The sequence below is a fragment of the Sus scrofa genome, chromosome 7 (genome assembly GCF_000003025.6).
Source record: "Sus scrofa isolate TJ Tabasco breed Duroc chromosome 7, Sscrofa11.1, whole genome shotgun sequence".
NCBI lineage: Eukaryota > Metazoa > Chordata > Mammalia > Artiodactyla > Suidae > Sus > Sus scrofa.
This window is the reverse complement of record NC_010449.5, coordinates 76,894,250-76,915,288: the sequence shown is the minus strand read 5'-3', so window position 1 is coordinate 76,915,288 and position 21,039 is coordinate 76,894,250. Positions and strand designations below refer to the sequence as shown.

The 21,039-nt window shown below is 40.1% G+C and overlaps 1 protein-coding gene and 1 gene segment (V, D, J or C); both read left to right on the top strand.

Moving 5' to 3' along the window:
* The window catches only part of LOC102158035 (uncharacterized), a 584,796-nt gene that overhangs the window by 140,722 nt on the left and 423,035 nt on the right, over positions 1–21,039 (top strand).
* Positions 12,846–13,870, top strand: LOC110255269. The segment is given in 2 exon segments: positions 12,846–13,110; positions 13,321–13,870. Coding segments are annotated over 2 exon segments (456 nt in total).

Below are 21,039 nucleotides of genomic sequence, written 5' to 3'. Positions count from 1 at the left end.
CCCTTGCTCAGTGGGTATAACAATCCGGCGTTGCCGTGAGCTGTGGTGTAGGTCGCAGATGCGGCTCGGATCCCGCATTGCTGTGGCTCTGGCATAGGCTGGTGGCTATAGCTCCAATTAGACCCCTAGCCTGGGAATCTCCATGTGCCATGGGAGCAGCCCAAGAAACAGCAAAAAGACAAAAAAAAAAAAAAAAAGAAAGAAAAAAAAAAAAAGAAATACAAGGCGATTTACACTTTTCCTCTAAGTTATCTTCTACTTTCATTATTCACTCTTTTCTACCACATACTCCAGGGGCACATCAGCCACTTTAAAATTCTAACCATTTATATACATATTAAGCTCTTTCCCAAATCTGAGCCTTTGCAGATGCTGTTCTCTTTGGCCAGAATGAATTTTTCCCATGAACCTGTATATAATGCACACAAGTGGCCCAGTTTAGGCACATTACCTGAAATCTCATAGGCTAACACTTAGACCATTTTATTAGGATATTCTTCGATCAGGACCACTCTTATGATTGTTTTGACAGGAATAATTGCCTCTGAGAGCCATCTTATATTGATATTCAGTCCAATAGTTTCCTACTAGGAATGCAGAGATTCCCTTTAGGCTGTAAACCCAGACAGGGCCAGGTCCCTTTCTCTTCATTTGGCCAAATTCTACTTCACACCGCAAGACTCAGATTACAACAGAGACCATGGGGTGAGTTGGGAAAAGGCAAACTTCTCCAGTGCATGACTTTTCTGCCCTGGTTTTTATCCCTCTATGCAAAGTGCAGCAGGGCTGCATCTGCATGAAGATCCTCCCCAGGTGCTCCTCCTCCAGACTCCTTGCTCTTTTGAGATGGGGATTGCCATGCTAGTTTTGTCTTCATTTTGGTGTCCAAATCCAACATCCCTGGGAAGAAAAGTTATCCCCATGGTGTGTATTTCAAAAAGTTTCATGTTAATTCGTGGGATTTTCATTGTCCAGCACATCTTAAACCTGCTATTCCTATATTAAGCAGTAATTCAGATTTAGATTCACTTTTGACTCTAAAAGAAGTGTTGAGATCCCTACCATTTATATTTCACTTGGCAACACTTCAAAGACATTAAAGTTCCTATAGTGCATTGGAGGGTGTGGCCCCCAAACTTAAGTCACATCTTAATCCATGGACCATGAGTGTGCTCTTATTTAGACAGAGAATTTGTAAATGTAATTAAGCTAAGGATATCAAGATAAGATCATACTGGATTATCCAGGTGGGGCCTAAATCCAGTGACAAGTGTCCTTGTAAAAGACATTCAGATGAGAAGACCCTGTGAGGTCTTCTCCATGGAGGTGGGGATTGGAGTTATGCAGTCAGAGTCCAAGGAGTAGCTGGAGCCACCAGAAGCTTGAGGAGGCAAGGAAGAATCCTGACCTACAATATGCAGAGGGAGCAAGTTCCTGCTGACACCTTGATCTCAGACCTGTGTATGCCCGATTGTAGGGGAACCAATTTTGTTGTTTTGAGCCATTATTCGTGATCATTTATTATGGTAGAACTAGGATTCTGGCACTGTTTCCCACAAGTAATATTTCTAAATAGCTACAACCAACCCTTGATTGTTTATATGCATGGGACGCTACCTATAGATTGATCTTTGGAGTATTTTTAGATTCTAATGCATTCAAACATACACATTTTTTTGAATCATTCAACAATAATTTGATTAGCTACAGCTTCAAGGAAATGAATTCTGCCAACAACCACATGAGTTTGGAAGAGGACCACCATGCCTCAGAAAAGACTGCAGTCTTAGTTGATTCCTTGATTGTAACCTTGTGAGATCCAGCTTAGCCGTGCCCTGACTTCTGACCCATAGAAATTGTGAGATAAATGGATGTTCATCTGAGTCACAAAGTTCATGGTAATTTGTTACATAGCAATAGGAAACTAATATAGACATAACAAACTGGCCAATGAATGTCATCAGTTCATAGTACTTAAGATGTGGTTATAGCAATAAGACAATTTGGAATGTAATGAAATCTTGAAGCACATAACTCGATAAATGTTTCCCCAAATTTGACTATAATTCTAAAAATTTTCGTGCATTACCACTGTAAATTTATTTTTTTTTAAAAAAAGCAATTTTGGGGAATTTCCACTGTGGTTAAGAAACTGACTGTAAATGCTTGGGTCACTGCAGAGGCACAGGTACAATTGCTGACCTGGAGCTGTGGGTTAAGGATCCAGCATTTTTGCAGCTGTGGCATAGGTCTCAGCTGAGGCTCAGATTTAATCCCTGACCCAGGAACTTCCACATGCTGTGGTGTGGTCAATAAGATTTTTTTTTTAATTAAAAAAAAAATAACACTGTAAACCAGCTATAATGGGGGAAAAAAGTCATTTTTAAAAAATAAATAAATAAATTTAAAAAAACAAAAACAAATTTTGATGAATCATACTAGAAATACCAAACTGTCTTTTTTTCCCCTCCATAGGCGTTATTATAAATTTTTGTCATATGAAGAAACAATTAAGAAGTATGGAGCCCCCAAAAATAGCAACCAAAAGTATTATAGAAATGTATCAGGGAAATAAGTACTAAAATTTTATGTAAGTTTCTAGATTTATGCTGTTTGTGGTATTTGTTCTCTAAAATTTGTAATTTGTTGTGGTTTTATTTCTCATTCTGAAAATTATTTTGTATCCAATTTTTTATACACAATTTTGTGTCCTTCTAAAAAGGCCAACTTTGTAATTTTCAGGGGCTGCAGACATAAATCCTCTTCTGTACATAATTATAATGCTTTGAAATTTAACCCTACATAAAAGTGTAGGAAAGAGGTGAAGAAGATCAAAAAAAAAAAAAATGTGAACTGCTCCTTAGTTCTCTATCTGGCCCCTAGAGGGCGCTGATATCTAAATTGAAAATGGCTTTTCTGTAAAAGATCAGTATAAACTGTATTCCCTACAGTTTAGAGATATTCTGAGAACATTTTTTACACAATGACAGGTAAAACATCCCAGACACCAGAGGCAGGCAGTTTTGTTAAGGCAGCCTCTCTTTCTAATGGCCCCTACAACGTCCATTGGAAGAAGAAATCTAAATTCCCTGCTATTCCTCAACTTCAGAGCACCTGGGTTCAGAGAGCCCCATCATCAGACTTTTGTTTGTCAGGAATGCCCTAGAAAGGGACTCGTTGTCTCTTCGCTGCCCCGCCATGATCTTAGTGTTCACCTTAATGTTTGAGCTGCTCCTGTTCCATTGTACTCCCTTGTCCACGCATGGAACATTGCTCTGGTTTGCCTTTGAATAGAGACTTTTGATTTAGCCAAGTTCATTGATGCAGCATTGATTTTTCAGGAGGAACCAGAGCCCAGTCAGTGACTCAGCTTGACAGCCACATCACTGTCCCTGAAGGAGACTCTCGGGAGCTGAGGTGCAACTACTCATCTTTTCCACATTTTCTCTTCTGGTACATGCAGTACCCCAACCAAGGACTCCAGCTTTTCCTGAAGTACACATCTGGAAACAGCCTTATTTCCGGTATCAGAAGTTTTGAGGCTGAATTAAGGAAGAGAGAAACTTCCTTCAACCTGAGAAAAATATCAGCCTGTTGGAGTTACTTGGCCAAGTACTTCTGTGTTCTGAGTGACACAGTGACTGACACTGTAGGGGACCAGAACACAACCCTCCTGAGACTTTGCAGCTTAAAAGACTCAGGGTCTCAGCCTGTGTCTTTTTCAAGAAATTGGCATCTTCTGTGAAGGCAAACAGTATAGAGAATATGGAATCCTGGAAGCATTTCTTTCCTAAGGACATCTTGGCCTTTTTTTCTTTTTCTTCATTTTTTCCTTTTGCAAAGGAAAGATACTTGTTTTCTTAAGTTCATTATTCTCAGAGGTTTTGTGGCTGGAGGGTGGGGCTTTGTGTCACAGAGTGTCACCTGAATAGAGTTTGCAGGGTGAGCTGATTGGTCACAGGAACTGGAACATGTCCAGAACAAGTCATGACACTTACCCCCCCAGGGGTTCAGCTATGTATCTGAAGGTGAACATTTCCCAGCAACAAGAAGAGAATAATGAAGAGGCTAGAGGTCCCCATGCTGGGGCTTCTGTTGGCCCAGGTTTGCTGTGAGTTGGGGCTGCCCCACAGGGGGATCTCAAGGACTGAGCAGCTGCTGTACTGTTTAGGGGTTTGGGGGGAAGCTGACAAGTCCTGCACACTTTCTATCCTTCTCATCACCCAGGGGGTCCTTTCAGGGTTTTGTAGGAGTTACAGGGACCCTCACTAGTCTCTCTGTTTCTCAACAGGTGTGAGAGGGGTGGATGTGGGGCAGCGTCCCCCAGTCCTGAGTCTCACAGAGGGAATCAGCGACACGATCTGGTGCAATTCTTCTGCCTCCGTACTGAATGTGCTTCGGTATCGTCAGAACCCAGGGGGCCGTCTCATCGAACTATTTTACATTCCTACAGGGACTAAGCAGATGGAAGATTAAACGCCACGACAGTCACTACAGAAGGCCGCAGCTCACTATACATTTCCTTTGCCCAGATCACAGACTCAGCCACGTACTTCTGTGCTGTGGAGCACAGCGCCCCCCAAGCACCTACAGCCTGTACAGGAACCCTCCTCGGGGCTCAGCCCCTCCTCCAGCCACAGTCAGCCAGGGCTCCACCAAAGGGCATTTGCACTGCTTCCTTCTCAATCTACATCGCTTTCTCCTCTAGCTCCTCTCTTAGCTAGGAGGGGGTAGCTGATAAGAGGACAAAAATAAATAAATATGTAACCACAGTGTGCTAGGTTCCAAAATGGTAAAAAGTGAAAGGAACTAAAAGAAGAGAAAAATCACTCCAATAAAGGTGTTATCCAGCTTAGCTGAGTGCCAAGAATGTTCAGTTCGATGTCACCACACTGTGTCCTAACAGGCGGTTACAAATATTCACGTCCCATCCTCCTAGTGCAAAGCAAACAAAAATATGTGCTCAATGTTTATATATGAAACTGGTCACCAAACAAATTTCTTTTCTTATAATACTGGGTGCAAGGAGTTTGAGATCAGTTTCACCGGCTACAGTCAAAAGCTTGGCAGGATTGATTATTTCTTTGTCCTTAATAAATAATTAATAAATAATAATTTACTTATTGTGTAATTGGAAGTTTGTATCTCTTAATCCCCTTATTTCACCCATCTCCCACTGCTTTCTCTTCTAGTAACCAGGAGTTTTTCCCCTGTATCTCTGAGTCTTTTTTTGTGTTTTATTATATTTGTTCATTTGTTTTGCTTTATAGATTTCATAAATGAGTAAAAACATACAGTATTTGTCCAATTTATTTTGCTAAGTGTAATACTCCTCAGGTCTACCCTGTTTTCCCAAATGGCAAGATTTCTTTCTTTTTTATGGCCATGTAATATTTCTTTTTATGTTTATGTATTCTCTATCCATTCCTATGACTGAATACTGAGGTTGCTTCCATATCTTTGCTATTGGAAATAAGGCTGCCATGAACATTAATGTGCATATATATTTTTGAGTTAGTTTTTCGTTTTCTTCTGATAGATACCCAGGAATGGAATTGCTAGATCATATAGTAGTTATATTTTAAAATTTTTGAGGACTCTTCATACTGGTTTTTCGTGGGTTTTTGTTTGTTTGTTTTTTAGCAACACACCTGTGTCATATGGAAGTTCCCAGACTAGGAGTAGAAACTTAACCCACTGAGAGAGGCCAGGGATCAATGCTCAGCGCACACCGTCATTGATACTAGTTGGATTCATTACCACTGAGACACAATGGGAAATCCCATACTGTTTTAACTATTAGCTGCACCAGTTTATTTTCCCAGCACTAGGGCACAAATATTCCCTTTTCTCCTTTTCTCCATTACTTGACAACACTCATTATTTCTCTCTCTCTCTCGTGATAATACTGTTCTGATAGGTGTGAGGTAATATCTCATTGTGGTTTTGATCTGCACATTCCTGAAGATTAGAAATAGTAAGCATCCTTTCCTCTATCTGTGGTCCATCTGTACATTTCTTTGGAAAGATACCTGTTCAGGGCCCTGTCTTTTTTAATCAGATTTGTTGTGGTTTTAATGTTGCATTTAAAATTCTTTTTTTTTTTTTTTGTCTTTTTGTTGTTGTTGTTGCTATTTCTTGGGCCGCTCCCGCGGCATATGGAGGTTCCCAGGCTAGGGGTTGAATCGGAGCTGTAGCCACCGGCCTACTCCAGAGCCACAGCAACGCAGGATCCGAGCCGCGTCTGCAACCTACACCACAGCTCACGGCAACGCCGGATCGTTAACCCACTGAGCAAGGGCAGGGACCGAACCCGCAACCTCATGGTTCCTAGTCAGATTCGTTAACCACTGCGCCACGACGGGAACTCCATGCATTTAAAATTCTTAATATATTTTTGACATCGACCCCATTGACTAATCACTTGCAAATATCTTCTCCCATTCAGTAGGTTGCCTTTTTTTGCGTTAATGATCTCCTTTACGGTGCAAAAAACAACTATATCAAGTGTTGGCAATGATGTAGAATAGTTGTCTGATTTAGAATCTATTTAAAGACAAGAAGGGATCACCCTGATCTGAGGTTGATCTTATGGGAGGAAGAAACCCCATGCAGTGACTCAGCCTGAGGACCAATTTCTTTCACTGAAGGGGCCCTAGGGCAAGTGAGGCACTACCATGAGTATTTCAGGAAACTTTTTGGGTCCAGCATTCCACCCAAGGCTTCCAGATCCACATGAGACACACCTCAATACAGAGTAGCAAAGATTTCACAGGTAACCTCAACAAAGGAAAAAAATCTCCTTCTGTGGGAAGAAATCATTGACACAAGAAGATTTGGCAATTATTTCAGTGTCCTGATTGATGCACTGAAAAGATATATTTATTACCAAAAATAGCCCAAGAAGAAATAGAAAAGCTAAAAAAATTATAATCACTAAAATAATTTGATAATTAGAAATAAAAATTCATAGAGCTTTCATAATAGAAGGGGAGTTTTTAATCTGAACGTGGGCTCCACTACAAAATGAAAAATCAGACGTATAGTAGGATGTATTAGTAAATCATGTAGCCAAGAAAATGTTAGAAATTAAGTTTAACGTAAGAAGTTCCTACAGATAAATAAGGCAAGCACTCAAAATGAAGACAGATGATAAAGGTAATTTAAATAAAAGCCCTCTAAAGAAGAAAAAACAGACAAGGCCACGGAACATATAAAACATTGACTCCTATAGTATCCAGAGGAAATTATACTAAAACAAATTGCTATTTCATTTCTGGCAGATCAACAGAAATGTTAAAATATGTTAGCATTATGTTTCGACATGAATATAAGGAGAGGAAGACTATCAAACTTTTCCGGTTGGAGAAAAACAACCACACAGAGAATAATTTATTCAACCACTTAATATAACAATCTGCCCAAATGTTTAATAAGGAAGAAGATGCAGCAATTCCAATTCCTGATATCTACATTAAAGTAATTCTAACATGTGAGCAAGAAGAATTTTACAAGCATAGTCACTTCAATGCTGCAAGGAGAAGTATAACCAATCAATAGTGGAATGGACAAATAGTGGATTACTCATGAGGGGGAAATGCCACGGGCTTTTACAAGGAAAGAAATTGTTGTATATGTATTTTCTTAGGTAACTCTTACAAAAATAAAATGCTAAATATAAAAAACATCAGAACGATATATGCTGCATAATACTACTTATGAGAAATCTCAAAATGCAAACATGATATATTATTTTGTAATACATATTTATAAGGGTGCTGTGTGTTCAACCTAAAATAAACATCACAGTGACTTGCTACCCTAGTTCATAATGTACACTTTTTCATACATAAAAAGAGAACGTGCAAAGAAATCAGATCATTTGGCTTAGCAGTGGGAGATGTGTTCACGAGATGTCCGTGTATTTTAGAACTAACACACAAACTCACTAAAGTTGCAAGATACAAAATTAATATACAAAAATCAATTAATATACAAAAATACACAAACTATCAGAAGGAGATATTAAGAAAATAATCACAGAGTTCCTGTTGTAACTCAGTGGAAAACGAAATTGACTAGTATCCATGAGGATGTGGGTTCAATCCCTGGCCTTGCTCATTGGGTTAAGGATCTGGCATTGCCCTGAACTGTGGTGTAGGTCATAGACGTGGCTTGGATCTGGTGTTGCTGTTGCTGTGGCGTAAGCCAGCAGCTACAGCTCCGATTTTACTCCTAGCCAGGAAACTTCGTGTGCCACAGGTACGGATCTTGGGGAAAAAAAAAAAAATGGATTGGAGACTTGAATGTAAGTCCTAAAGCAGTAAAACTCCTAGAAAAAAACAGGGGATAAGTTTATTGACATCATTTTTGGCAATAATGTTTTGCATTTAACACCAAAAGCAGTGGCAACAAAAGTAAAAATAAAGTGAAATTATATCAAGCTAAAAAGTTTCTGTGCAGCAAAAGAAAACATCAACAAAACAAAAAGGAAACCTACAGAATGGGAGAAAATTTATATCTGATAATGTGTTAATATCCAAAATATATAAAGAAGTAATATAACCAATAGAAGAAACAATCTGATTAAAAAACAGACAGGGGATCTGAAGAAACATTTTTCCAGAGAAGACATACAAATGGCCAACAGGTGAATTAGAAGATGCTCAGCATCACTAATCATCAGAAAAATGCAAATGAAAACCAAAGTGAGCTTATATCTGTCAGAATGGCTATTATCAAAAAGATAAGAAATAAAAAATATTGGCAAGAATGTAGGAAAAAAAGGGAACCCTGTGCTGTTGGTGGAAATGTAAGTTGGTGCCACCTCTAGGTAAACAGTATGGAGGTTTCTCAAAAAATTAAAACTAGAATGACTATACGATCCAGCATTTCTACCTCTGGGTATATATCTGAAGGAAATAAAATCACTATCTTAAAAAGATATCTGTACCCCCACGTTCATTGCTTCTCATCTACAATAGCCAATACTTGGAAACAACCTAAGTGTCCATTGACAGATGGATGGATAAAGAAACAGTGGTGAAAAAGAAATAAATCTTGCCACTTACCAGCATGGATGAACTTTGAGGGCATAATGCCAAGTGAAGTAAGTCAGAGAGACAAAATAAAATACTTTGAAATCACTTAAATGTGGCATCTAAAACACAAGAGTGAACGCACCTGCACGCACACACATACATACACACACATACACAAGAACTCATAGATACAGATTGGTGATTGTCAGGGTGGTGGGGATGCGTGAATGGGTTCAAAGTGTACAAACTTCCAGTTGTAAGGTAATAAGTTCTGGAGTTGCAAGGTACAGCATGATGACTATAGTTTAAAAAATTTTTTTCAAATGAGTCACTATGTGAACTCTCCTCGCTCTTGGAGTTGGTTTTCCTTTTTTTTTTTTTTCCCTAGTAGTTTGAACAGTTTAATAACAAATTTGGAAGAGAATGTATATCTGATTAGAGTAGATTTCATTGGAATGAAATAGACGATATTAAAATAGGATATAGTGCCCAGATTGGAATGCATGGTCAGCATCTTTAGAAAACAGTCATCAAGGATGTAAGAGGGAGGGACGATAGAGAAGACCCAGGAACCTCAATAGTGATTCTTTGCCTCCTATGACATGTGAGTTTGGGGATTTCCATCAAGGAACCAAGGAGAGTCTGAGGACTATCTACTGTAGAATAACTTAATTATTCTCATTTGGGTTTTAGGGGTTTTGTTTGTTTTGTTTTTTGGTTTTTAGGGCTACACCCGGGTATATGGAGGTTCCCAGGCTAGGGGTTGAATCAGAGCTGCAGCAGCCGGCTGACACCACAGCCACAGCAATGTGGGATCTGACCTACACCACAGCTCACGGCAATGCCAGATTCTTAATCTACTGAGGGAAGCCAGGGATCGAACCCACAACTTCATGGATCTTAGTCAGATTCCACTAGTTGTTAACCATTGAGCCACGAAGGGAACTCCAATTTAGGTTTCTTTCTTTCTTTCTTTTCTTTTTTTTTTTTTTTTTTGTCTTTTTGCCATTTTTCTTGGGCTGCTCCTGCGGCATATGGAGGTTTCCAGGCTAGGGGTCTAATTGGAGCTGCAGCTGCCAGCCTACAGCTCACGGCAATGCTGGATCGTTAACCCACTGAGCAAGGGCAGGGATCGAACCCGCAACCTCATGGTTCCTAGTCGGATTCGTTAACCACTGCGCCACGATGGGAATTCCCAATTTGGGTTTCTTTATGAGGTGCTCAAACAAAAAGAAAATGCTTAAAATTTGATAATTTGACATAAAGGACTTCATTAGGTGAAATTTCAGGATATAATCGAAGACTCTTCATTCCTTCATGTCAAGAATACGAAATGTTTTTATTTTGGAAAACATTTATACTGTTAATTCTTTTTAATGTTTTCACTGATTAAAGAGCAGGTTAGGAGGGGTTTGTCACTAAAATAAGAATTGTAAAGTTTCACCAAGTAATATACATGCACTCATGACAACAACATGGCCAAATGTCTGACGAAAAGTCCCACGGATTCTTGCTTCCTACAACTGCTAATAAGTTAAGGGTAGAGTGACATCGTAAATGAATATGACTTCACTGCCATTACCATGTGGTGTTGCAATACACAACTGGAGAGATTACAGAATTCAGAAGCCTATTTTGTTAGCATTTGCCTGAGCGATATTTGCTGTTGTGAAGCTACCAGTTCCCATGCTCTGGTGGGTAAGTAGGAAGGAAGAGAGGTGATAGCTTTTTGTTTGGCTTTGGCAGGGAAGCCAAGAAACAGCATATTTCACCTTAGAATGGAAATGGGAGGTAAGAGGACAATCAGAGCATGAATGAATATTTGCAATCACAGCATGATTCCTAATGACTTTGTTCCAGATAAGCCCCTCAGATTTTATCACAGATTAGTTTACTAAATTTGGAAATTTTAAGTAATGAATCTCCTTCTCACAGGTTCCTTTAATATTAAGCTCTGCCTTGTCCTTTACCAGACATAGTCACTTATCATTATGTCACAAGGAAAGGAAAAACACTGTTTAGGACAGGCCAAATTTCCCAACCTGTGTGTCATAACAAACTCAGGCTCAATTCAGCCAGAAAATGCATTTCAGAGATGCTGTTATAATGCAGCTGAGAGTCATTGCAGCCTGACTCTCAGGAACTCAGAGCAGGGTCCTTTCAACAAGGGTAAAACGTTACCATCATGCTGTTCTCCAGGATGCTCCCCAGGCTGCTGTGGGCATTCATGGTCTCCTCTGCTTAATTACAAAGAATTGCAAACCAAGGCATTTGTTAGCACTCAGAGGTGAAATGGGACAGAGGAAATATTTCAACAAAATATCAACTTTCCTCTCTGCATCACTCATTAGTGAGTCATTTTGACCTTAAAATCAAAGGACTGGCTGTTTTAGGGACCTGGTCTATACTTTCTTTTCCAGTTGTCTATTTGCCTCGTTCTTTTACATTAATTCATCCATTAAAACAATGAAATCAGGAGTTCCCGTCATGGCTCAGGGGAAATGAATCTGATTAGTATTTATGAAGATGCAGGTTAGATCTCTGGGTTCGTTCAGTGGGTGAAGGATTCAGGGTTGCCATGAGCTGTGGTGTAGGTAAAAGACAAGGCTTGGATTTGGCGTTGCTGTGGCTGTGGTGTAGGCCAGAGGCTACAGCTCCAATTCAATCACCAGCCTGGGAACCTCCATATGCCAAGGGTGCAGCCCTAAAAAGACAAAAAAAAAGAGAAAGAAAATGGAAGATTGACAGCTACAACCCACATGATCGTGTATCAGTCTACAAAACTTCAGTTCTGAATTTCTGTGTGTTGACACGTATTGAGAGTTTGCAGCCTATAGGTATCATGTTTTGTAGGAGTGCACTGTGGCACTGTGTCACACAAAGATCTGGCCTCCTCGTCTTGACGTTATTTTCAAAGAGAAAAATAATGAACCACTAACAAGTGATACTGAATACTTTGGACCAAAGGGATAGAAAATTGACATGAGGACAATTCTAAGACGCATGATCTAATAAGTGCAATTCTACTTGTAGAGGCAACTGGACCAAATATACTGATCCCCTTCAAAGTGTCAGATTTCATAAGAAAAATATTTTATTCCTGTAATAATTTAATAAAAGCACAAGCAACTGAATAGATTCTGAAAGTCAGAAGGACTGATTTTTAAAGATAAAATAACTTAATTTATTGACAAACCTAAGTATAGCCCTAGAAAAGAAAAAAAAGAGAGAGATACATTAATTATTTTGAATAAGATTGCCTTTCACCAAGAAAGCTGAACATCTGTAAGTTTTAACAAAGAGTCATTAGATTCTGGATAGAAAAAAGTAAGTACAGGTTAAATGAATAATCAGTAAGTAGATTACAAAGAGAGTTTATAGTCTATATTTAATCTGTTTTCAAAAGCCAGGGAGTTCCATTTGTGGTACAGAGGAAACGAATCCAACCAGTATCCATGAGGATGCAGGTTACATCCCTGGCCTCACTCAGTGGGTCGGGGATCTGGCATTGCCTTGAGCTGTGCTATAGGTCACAGACGTGGCTTGGATCTGGCGTTGCTGTGGCTGTGGCATAGGCCGGCAACTGCAGCTCCAATTCAACCCCTAGCCTGGGAACTTCCATATGCCACTGGTGCAGCCCTAAAAAGCAGGAAAAAAATAAAAAGCTAGCAAATTTTTTCTGCTGAGTAATTATCAAGGTATGTCAGCTTGTTTAGTCTTCAGTTTCTCTCAGCTCAAATCACTAATACCAAGTGCTTTTCCCATGCCCCTTTTCAGGACCTGCCTAACATAATGACCTGGGAAAGACAAGTAGACAAAGTAAAGGTTTGTGGGGAGCCAGACTTTTTCTCATCTGTGCATAGAACACGTGGTCTATGAACATAACAAGCCCTGCTTCCTGTCTGGGGGAGTCACACAGGAACCCAGGGACTGTGTATATGAGCTGCCAGGCACTCCAAGACACTGAACGCTCAGCCTGAGGCACAACGAAACACACTTGTGCAGGGGAATCCGTGCCACATGCCGCTCTCCAGCCTGCTCTGGCTCTTCCTGGCCTCCGTCTTCTCTGGTAGGGATGGTCCCACACATGGTGGGAAGGTTCAGGGGGAAAGGACTGCACACAGGCCCGGGTGCTTCACATGGACTCGGGGAGGAAGGGGGATGGCCGGAAAGCAGGCATATTATGATTTCAACTGGGCTTGTCTTTGGGTCCCAAGGTAGTCTAATTCCTCCATTATTTTATTCACTGTTTTTCTCTGTTTTCTGATTTTTCCTGTAGGATCCGGTGTGGCCCAGAAAGTTACTCAAGACCAGCCAGTTGTATCTAGGCAAGTTGGAGAGGAAGGCACCTTAAACTGTCGCTATGAAACAAGTTGGAATGAATACACTATTTTTTGGTATAAACAGCCTCCCAGTGGAGAGATGATTTTCCTTATTTATCAGTATTCTGCTAGCCGAAATGCAAAAGATGGCCGCTATTTTATAAACTTCCAGAAAGAAGAAAAATCCCTCAGCCTCACCATTTCAGCCTTACAGCTGCAAGATTCTGCAACGTACTTCTGTGCTCTCCGGGAGCTCACAGTGCCTGAAACAATAGGAAAGGCTGAACAAAAACCCCAGAGCTTGATAGGAGAGAGCCCCCCCTGCTGCAGGACCCAAGCTGAAATGCACACCTGCAAACCCTAGACAAGAAATGGTTGTGCTGTGGCTGCTTCATCTGTGGTCTGAATGAGAAGATTTCATTCTAAATAAAAGTTCCTTCTCTGTCATTTGGAAGCAGGTGTCCTGAGTAACTTTCTACTAATACATTCTCAGTCTTGAATTCTCCACTTTAAATAAATCATTCAGAACAAATATAAACTTATCCAAAGTTGAAACCTTGCCCCTTAATAATTTAAAGGGACAGTTTGACTCAAATATGCTCACAATTCAAATTTGGACCTAGTTATCAGAAATTGTCATGAAAATCATTTTCTTAGTCCTTTCCTCTAAACTTTGTGTCAGTTAGATTACAATCAGAGAAGCAGAACTGCAAGAAATGTAGAAGAATTTAGTTATAAGGATTAGAACTCATGCAATGGCTAGAGCTGGTAGAGGAATCTAATCAAAGATATTATCTTTCTTCTGGTATTGTGCCTGAATTTACTGTAAATCAACTAGAATAGCATTTGTGAGGGAAAGCTGGATGTGGACAAAAGTAGGACCTACCAGAACCATGAGAATAATTGAAACCCACAAAAACATAATAATACTTGTCTCTTTCTCACCTCCTTCAGTCTCACAGTAGTGGGTGATCTTCAGGAAAAGTGGATGTCATTTGCCATCATGCTACATGCATACTTGATCCAAGACAAAGAGAAGATGAGGAAGAGATCTGGTAGGAAGTAGAGGAATTGTGGGTTAACAATAAGATGAGTTAGCTGATAGCCAGAAAATGTGTAAATTGCCTCAGTGCCTTCACCAACCAGCGGAACATAAAAAATATGGCTAACTTTCCAAATCTTCACAAATCTCTTTTGTGGTCAGCCCTATACCAGAACAAGACAGGTAAGCTAATTCTGGGAAAGATATTTTCAGATTTAAATTGGGACAGTACAAGTAGCAAACTACTATAGTATCCTCCTTGTTAGCAAGGCATCGATCAGTGCCTCTTTTCACAACAGTTTTCAAATAAAGACAACAGCAAAACTAAGCTTCCTGCTAATATGATGCAACAATGTGTTATTCCACCACACAAGCTAGCTCTCTCCAGCAAAGAGTATACCAAGTTGATTTAACCATTTTGGGGTGAAGTCCTTTCCTCTTCTAGCTAAGTCACACTCTCCCAGTGAATCCTGTATCTTCACTACTGAGATACAATGAGATATATGATTGACTTATATTAGCATATCTTATGTTAACTACAGCCTGGCAAACAGGAGAGGGGAGTTAAAATTGGTCAATGTGTATATAAATATATTTATATCAATGTGAAAAAGAAATTTTAAGCTATTCTAGTTCTTGTTTCTACAAATGGCCATGTGATTATAGCTGATATTTATAACTACCTCTTTTGTTATCCATTCCACGACCTCTTTGCTCATCGCAAGCACTTCCACTCACTGCTATACTTGACTTTGTGTAAAACAAGCTCCTAATTCAGGAAAAATCTATGTGAAATGCCATGAAGTTGAATAAGGAATTCTGTAAGTACACATACTACTGTGTTTTTGGCAGAAATTTGCAAGGCATTAAAGGCAAATTCAAGGTTGTATTTAATTGGAAATAATTTTGCCAATGCCAATAACATAGATATATTCTATCCTGGGAAACATCATTAAGAATAATACTTGACTTCACATCGGAAGCAATAGGGTCACCAATGGAAAGCGTTTTTACAGTTGTAATAGGAAACAAGTAAAATCTTCAGGCTAGCATCTTATGAATATGAAAGTATATTTTTTTAATTGTTAGAAATCAGTGCTAAGAGGTTGGAAAGTCAAAGCACAGACTGGCAAATTATATTTGCATTGTGTACTTCTGAAAAATATATTCAAATCCAGAATATATAAAAAGGTCATATAAATCAATAAGAAAAAATTAATAAGAACAGCAAAATCTTAGAGATCCAACTCAGATATATGACATCCAATAATAAATGCACAAAAACTCTTTTTTTTTTTTTTTTTTGCTTTTGAGGGCCACGATTGTGGCATATGGAAGTTCCCAGGCTAGGGGTCAAATCAGAGGTGCAGCTGCTGGCCTACACCACAACCGTAGCAATGCAGGATCCCGAACCCACTAAGCAAGGCCAGGGATAGAACCCACAGCCTCATGGATATTAATGGTTTCATAACCTGCTGAGCCACAATGGGAACTCCCCAAAATTCTTAATATTATTATTCATTAGATAAATGAAAATAAAAGCCTCATCTGAGTGTTCCATTGATGTCTTTCAGCACCCTGAGTGTATCAGTGTACTAGGAAACTAGGATCCCAAGAGGATAAAGGAAAATAATGACTGTCCCCATGAAAATAAGTGATGAGGTAAATTTCCTAGACGTTTTCACCATTGACCTGATGTGGAGAAAAGAAAAAGCAGTAACAAGTCACAGACCTAGACATTGAAGGAAAGGTAGCTTTTATAAATAAATAAATAAATAACTGTTGGTATTTATTGAGCTTTCTATATGTCAGGCACTGTAGTATGCATTTCAGATTCATCATCTAATTTAAATATCACAAGCCCTGTAACATAGGTTTTATTGTTCCTTTTTTTGTTGTTGTCTTTTTGCCTTTTCTAGGGCCACTCCTGCGGCATATGGAGGTTCCCAGGCTAGGGGTTAATCAGAGCTGTAGCTACTGGCCTACACCAGAGCCACAGCAACGCGGGATCCGAGCCGCGTCTGCGACCTACACCACAGCTCACGGCAACACCGGATCCTTAACCCACTGAGGAAGGCCAGGGACCGAACCCGCAACCTCATGGTTCCTAGTCACAATGGGAGCTCTCTGTTCCAATTTTTTTTTTTTTTTAATCTTCAGGAAAGGAGATAAATTTCCTAGCTCTGAAAAGCATTTCTAAATTTTATTGCCAGTCAAAGGGTATCATATTAGGGGTCTCCTTAAGAGCAATGTTCGGGAGTTCCCGTCGTGGCGCAGTGGTTAACGAATCCGACTAGGAACCATGAGGTTGCGGGTTCGGTCCCTGCCCTTGCTCACAGTGGGTTAACGATCCGGCGTTGCCGTGAGCTGTGGTGTAGGTTGCAGATGCGGCTTGGATCCCGCGTTGCTGTGGCTCTGGCGTAGGCCGGTGGCTACATCTCCGATTCAACCCCTAGCCTGGGAACCTCCATGTGCCGTGGAAGCGGCCCAAGAGATAGCAACAACAACAAAAGACAAAAAGACAAAAAAAAAAAAAAAAAAAGAGCAATGTTCGGACTATGAAGAAAGAATTGGCCCCAGAACAGGGTGGCTGGATGTCTCGGTGATGGTGACGTTACTTGCTTAAACTGGAACCTAAAGGAAACTAGAAAAGAAGATGCCAATCCTAGGCACAAATTACTCCAGGATTAGTAAAACGAGGAAATCATCTGCTAACCAGTTAACACAGTTGAATGCTTTAGTTAGTTTCTTACACAATAGTGTGCTGGGAAAAATAAGTCGCTACAGGGAAAGATGAGATATCATTCCTTAAACTCTCCAAGAATGTTTCAATATCAACATCAAGACCTGTGCCCTTGGTCTTTGCACTCTCTACTGTAATGCTATTCCCCCAAATATCTACATGGCGAACCTCTGAATTCCTTTGTCTTTACTCAAATGTCACCCCATTCTGAATGCTTTATCTAAATCTTTCTATTTTCCCTCCTTGAGAATCAGGCTCTACATTGCCTGCAGTGTGAATGAAAGCTGAGACACTGCCACCTAATGTCCTGCTAAAGTATTTTGGGAGGCTTACGCTGACATCCCTCTGGTGATCATGGATTAAAGGTGAAGCCTAGTCACAATAGGAGGTACCATTGCTGAACCAGTCGTTAAACTTCCCAATGCAGGGTCATGAGAGAGAGGATTCAGGAGGACTGGCTTTTTTTTTTTCCCCATCTTTTGCCTGCCAGATGTGAAACTGATTGACTTCAAATGGCAAATATAATACACAGGATGACTTTAGCTGGAGGGTAATAGGCTACCTTGGACAGAAAGCTAATAATCCTTGCACAAGATGGGAGTTTTTTCTGGTAAGTAAAATTGTGTTTACTGTTCTGTCCTTTCTTTTCTTTCTTTCTTTCTTTTTCTTTTTTTTTTTCAGGGCCACACCTGTGGCAGAGCTACAGCTGCTAGCCTACAGCACAGCCATAGCAATGCCAGATCCAAGCCATGTCTGCAACCTACACCACCAGTCGCAGCAACACCGGATCCTTAACCCACTGAGCTAATCCAGGGATCAAACCTACATCCTCATGGATACTAGCTGGGTTTGTTTCCACTGAGTCACAACGGGAACTCCAAATCTATCCTTTCTGGTAGTGTAGAAATATCCTAAGCAAGAGTCACTAATGGGAAAAAAGTAAACATTCATAGCAAATGCTGCTTGGTATACTCAGTCCATATTTTGATATGCCACTTAATCTCTCAATATAACACCTTAATTAACCGACTTCCCATTAACAAGATAGACCTTGAATACTTATGATAATACATGAAATCTGCTATATAAACTGCTAAATGCACCTCAGAAAAATATTGAGCTTTATTTTGTGGACAGATTCCTCTGGAAATTTAGATTCTGTCTCCCAACACTCCCTTGACACCCCTGCCAAGACTTTATACACTGCTGCTGATGATTGAGAGCCTAAGCTAGGGAAGGTTTTGTGGTAGGTGATTTGCATGTCTTTTCTCACTCATTCCTTACTGGAATCCTTCAAGGTTAGGTCCATTCTCCTTAATAGCTTTTAGGCTTCAGTTTCTTCATATCTACACTGTGGATATTGGTTGTATCTGTCAGGCAGGGTTCTTATGAGAAGTGAATGAGATGATGAATGCCAATACTGAGCCCAGCACCCAGCAGAAAGATCCTGGCTACTTAGAGAAAGGAAACTGGACATGAAAGAGACTCAGTACCCTTGCCTGAGTAAGTAGCCTTCCCTCCATAGCCTATTTAGAGCTGATGCCTTTCCTCACCTCAGGAATAACTCTCCAGCTCAACACAATACTGTATTGTCTTAAAATGCTTATCACTATTTAAAATTATCTTTTTTTAGAAAAAAAAAAACAAAAAAAAAACATGGGTTAAGGATCTGGGATTGCCATGAGCCTTGGTATAAGTCATAGACGTGGCTCAGATCCCACATTGCTGTGGCTGTGGTATAGGCCAGTGGCTGTACTCTGATTGGACCCCCTAGCCTGGGAACCTCCATATGCTGTGGGTACAGCCCTAAAAAGACAAAAGACAAAACAAACAAACAAACAACCTGTGTATTTAATTCCCCCCTCTAGTGCACTGTTGGCCTTTTTTTATCCTCTTCAGTACTGCATCCTCCATGACTGAACAATGCTTAGCACACAGGAGGCCCAGTCAAGGTATATATAAGTAGAACCTATGGGGTCTTCAGAGAACAGACACCCCCCCCCCCATTGTCCTCTGTCTGCCTCTTATGTGTAGAAAAACTTGAGCTTCCTAGGCTTCCCTGAGTCCCCAAAATAAATGCAATCAGAAAAGTGAGAAAATGTAGAGAGAAAGGAAAACAGTCAAGCAAGATGAAATAATAATAGTTTAGCCATTAAATAAAGTCAAGGATTTTTAGTTCTTCCTCAAGAGCTATAGATGATTTTCTGAGCCAGTTCCCTTGATTTGTTCTGCAGGTGCTGAAACCCCCACCAGGTTAAACATATGTTAACCATATGCTGCCCACAAGCATGTTGACCCCAGACTGCTTGGAACCAGAAGGTTGGTGATGTTGACTCTTGACAACCTCACCACTCACCAATCAAAAGAGTGTCCACAAGTTGATCAGGCACCTGACAACCCCCCCCCTCACCCTGTGTTTTATCTTATTTTACTTTAGTCTTTTTAGGGCTGCACCCGCAGCAAATGGAAATTCCCAGGCTAGGAGCCAAATCAGAGCTACAGCTGCTGGCCTACACCACAGTCACCTCAATGCAGGATCCGGGCCACATCTGCAACCTACACCATAGCTCATGGCAACACTGGATCCCCGACCCATTGGGTGAGGCCAGGGATTGAACCCACATCCTCGTGGATACTAGTCGGGTTCATTTCTGCTGTGCCACAGTGGAAATTCCCCTACAAGCAACCTCGGATTGTTTATATTTACGGAAGTATACTTTTAGATTGGTCTTTATTTTGGAATATTCTGGAATATTCATGCATGCAAACATATGCATTTTTTAAATCAATCAGCAAATGTTTGAGTATCCATAATTTACCAGGTATCCAAGTATTTTCCAAGAACCTGCTGAAGAATAGACATGTACTTGTTGAGGGCATACCACATATCTTAGACTTTAATCGTGATACCAAACAGACAGTATTCCTTATTTTCATAGATCCTACATTCTGAAGCATCATTGTCCAATAGAACTTTCTGAAATGGTGGAAATATTCTATATTTGCATGTCCAATAACTACTAGACAGATGAGAATACTGACCACTTGAAATGTGGTTAGTATGACTGAGAAACTAAAATTCTATTTGAATTTATTTTAATTAATTTTAAGTAGACTCATGTAGTTAGAAGCCATCACACAGGACAGCTCAGTTCTTGAAGATGATACAGTACCTACCCTCAAGGTACATGAGGCCAGCCCCCACAGTTAGTGGGTCATTCTTAGGCTAAGTGCTCTGATAAATGAGAACTTCTGAAATCCTGTGGAGTCACACCAAAGTATTCCATCCAAGAGTTTTGTTTAAGGAAGTCTTAGAGAAACGCACCTGATAAATAAGACTTTCTGTCAAATTATGTTGATTTTTAAAAATCCCTACTATGTGGAAAAGTAACATAGTGAGACAGTAAATATGAGCTCAAAATTGAACAATTTACAACCTGGATAATCTGAATGACAGCAGAGAAATAGGACATTTTGTCTTTCATTTTGAGATCATAGGTCATCTAACAATAAATTATGAGCCTCTTCCATGTTTACTAAAATGTCTGTGACCTAGTACATTCCGTTAGTACATGCAGAGACACATACACTACACGAATTGAATAAATTGGAATGACAATGGAAATTTGTATTTCTTTATGATGCCCTAGTTTTAAAAATCCAAGAATCCATTTTAAAAGTCAAATTTTTCCTTCCCCCAAAAAACATTAGCATGAGTAGACTCTTTCTTTCCAAGCCTTGACAAAACACACTGAACAACTTGAACTCAAAAACAGTGTATAGGAGTTCCTGTCGTGGCGCAGTGGTTAACGAATCCGACTAGGAACCATGAGGTTGCGGGTTCGGTCCCTGCCCTTGCTCAGTGTGTTAACGATCCGGCGTTGCCGTGAG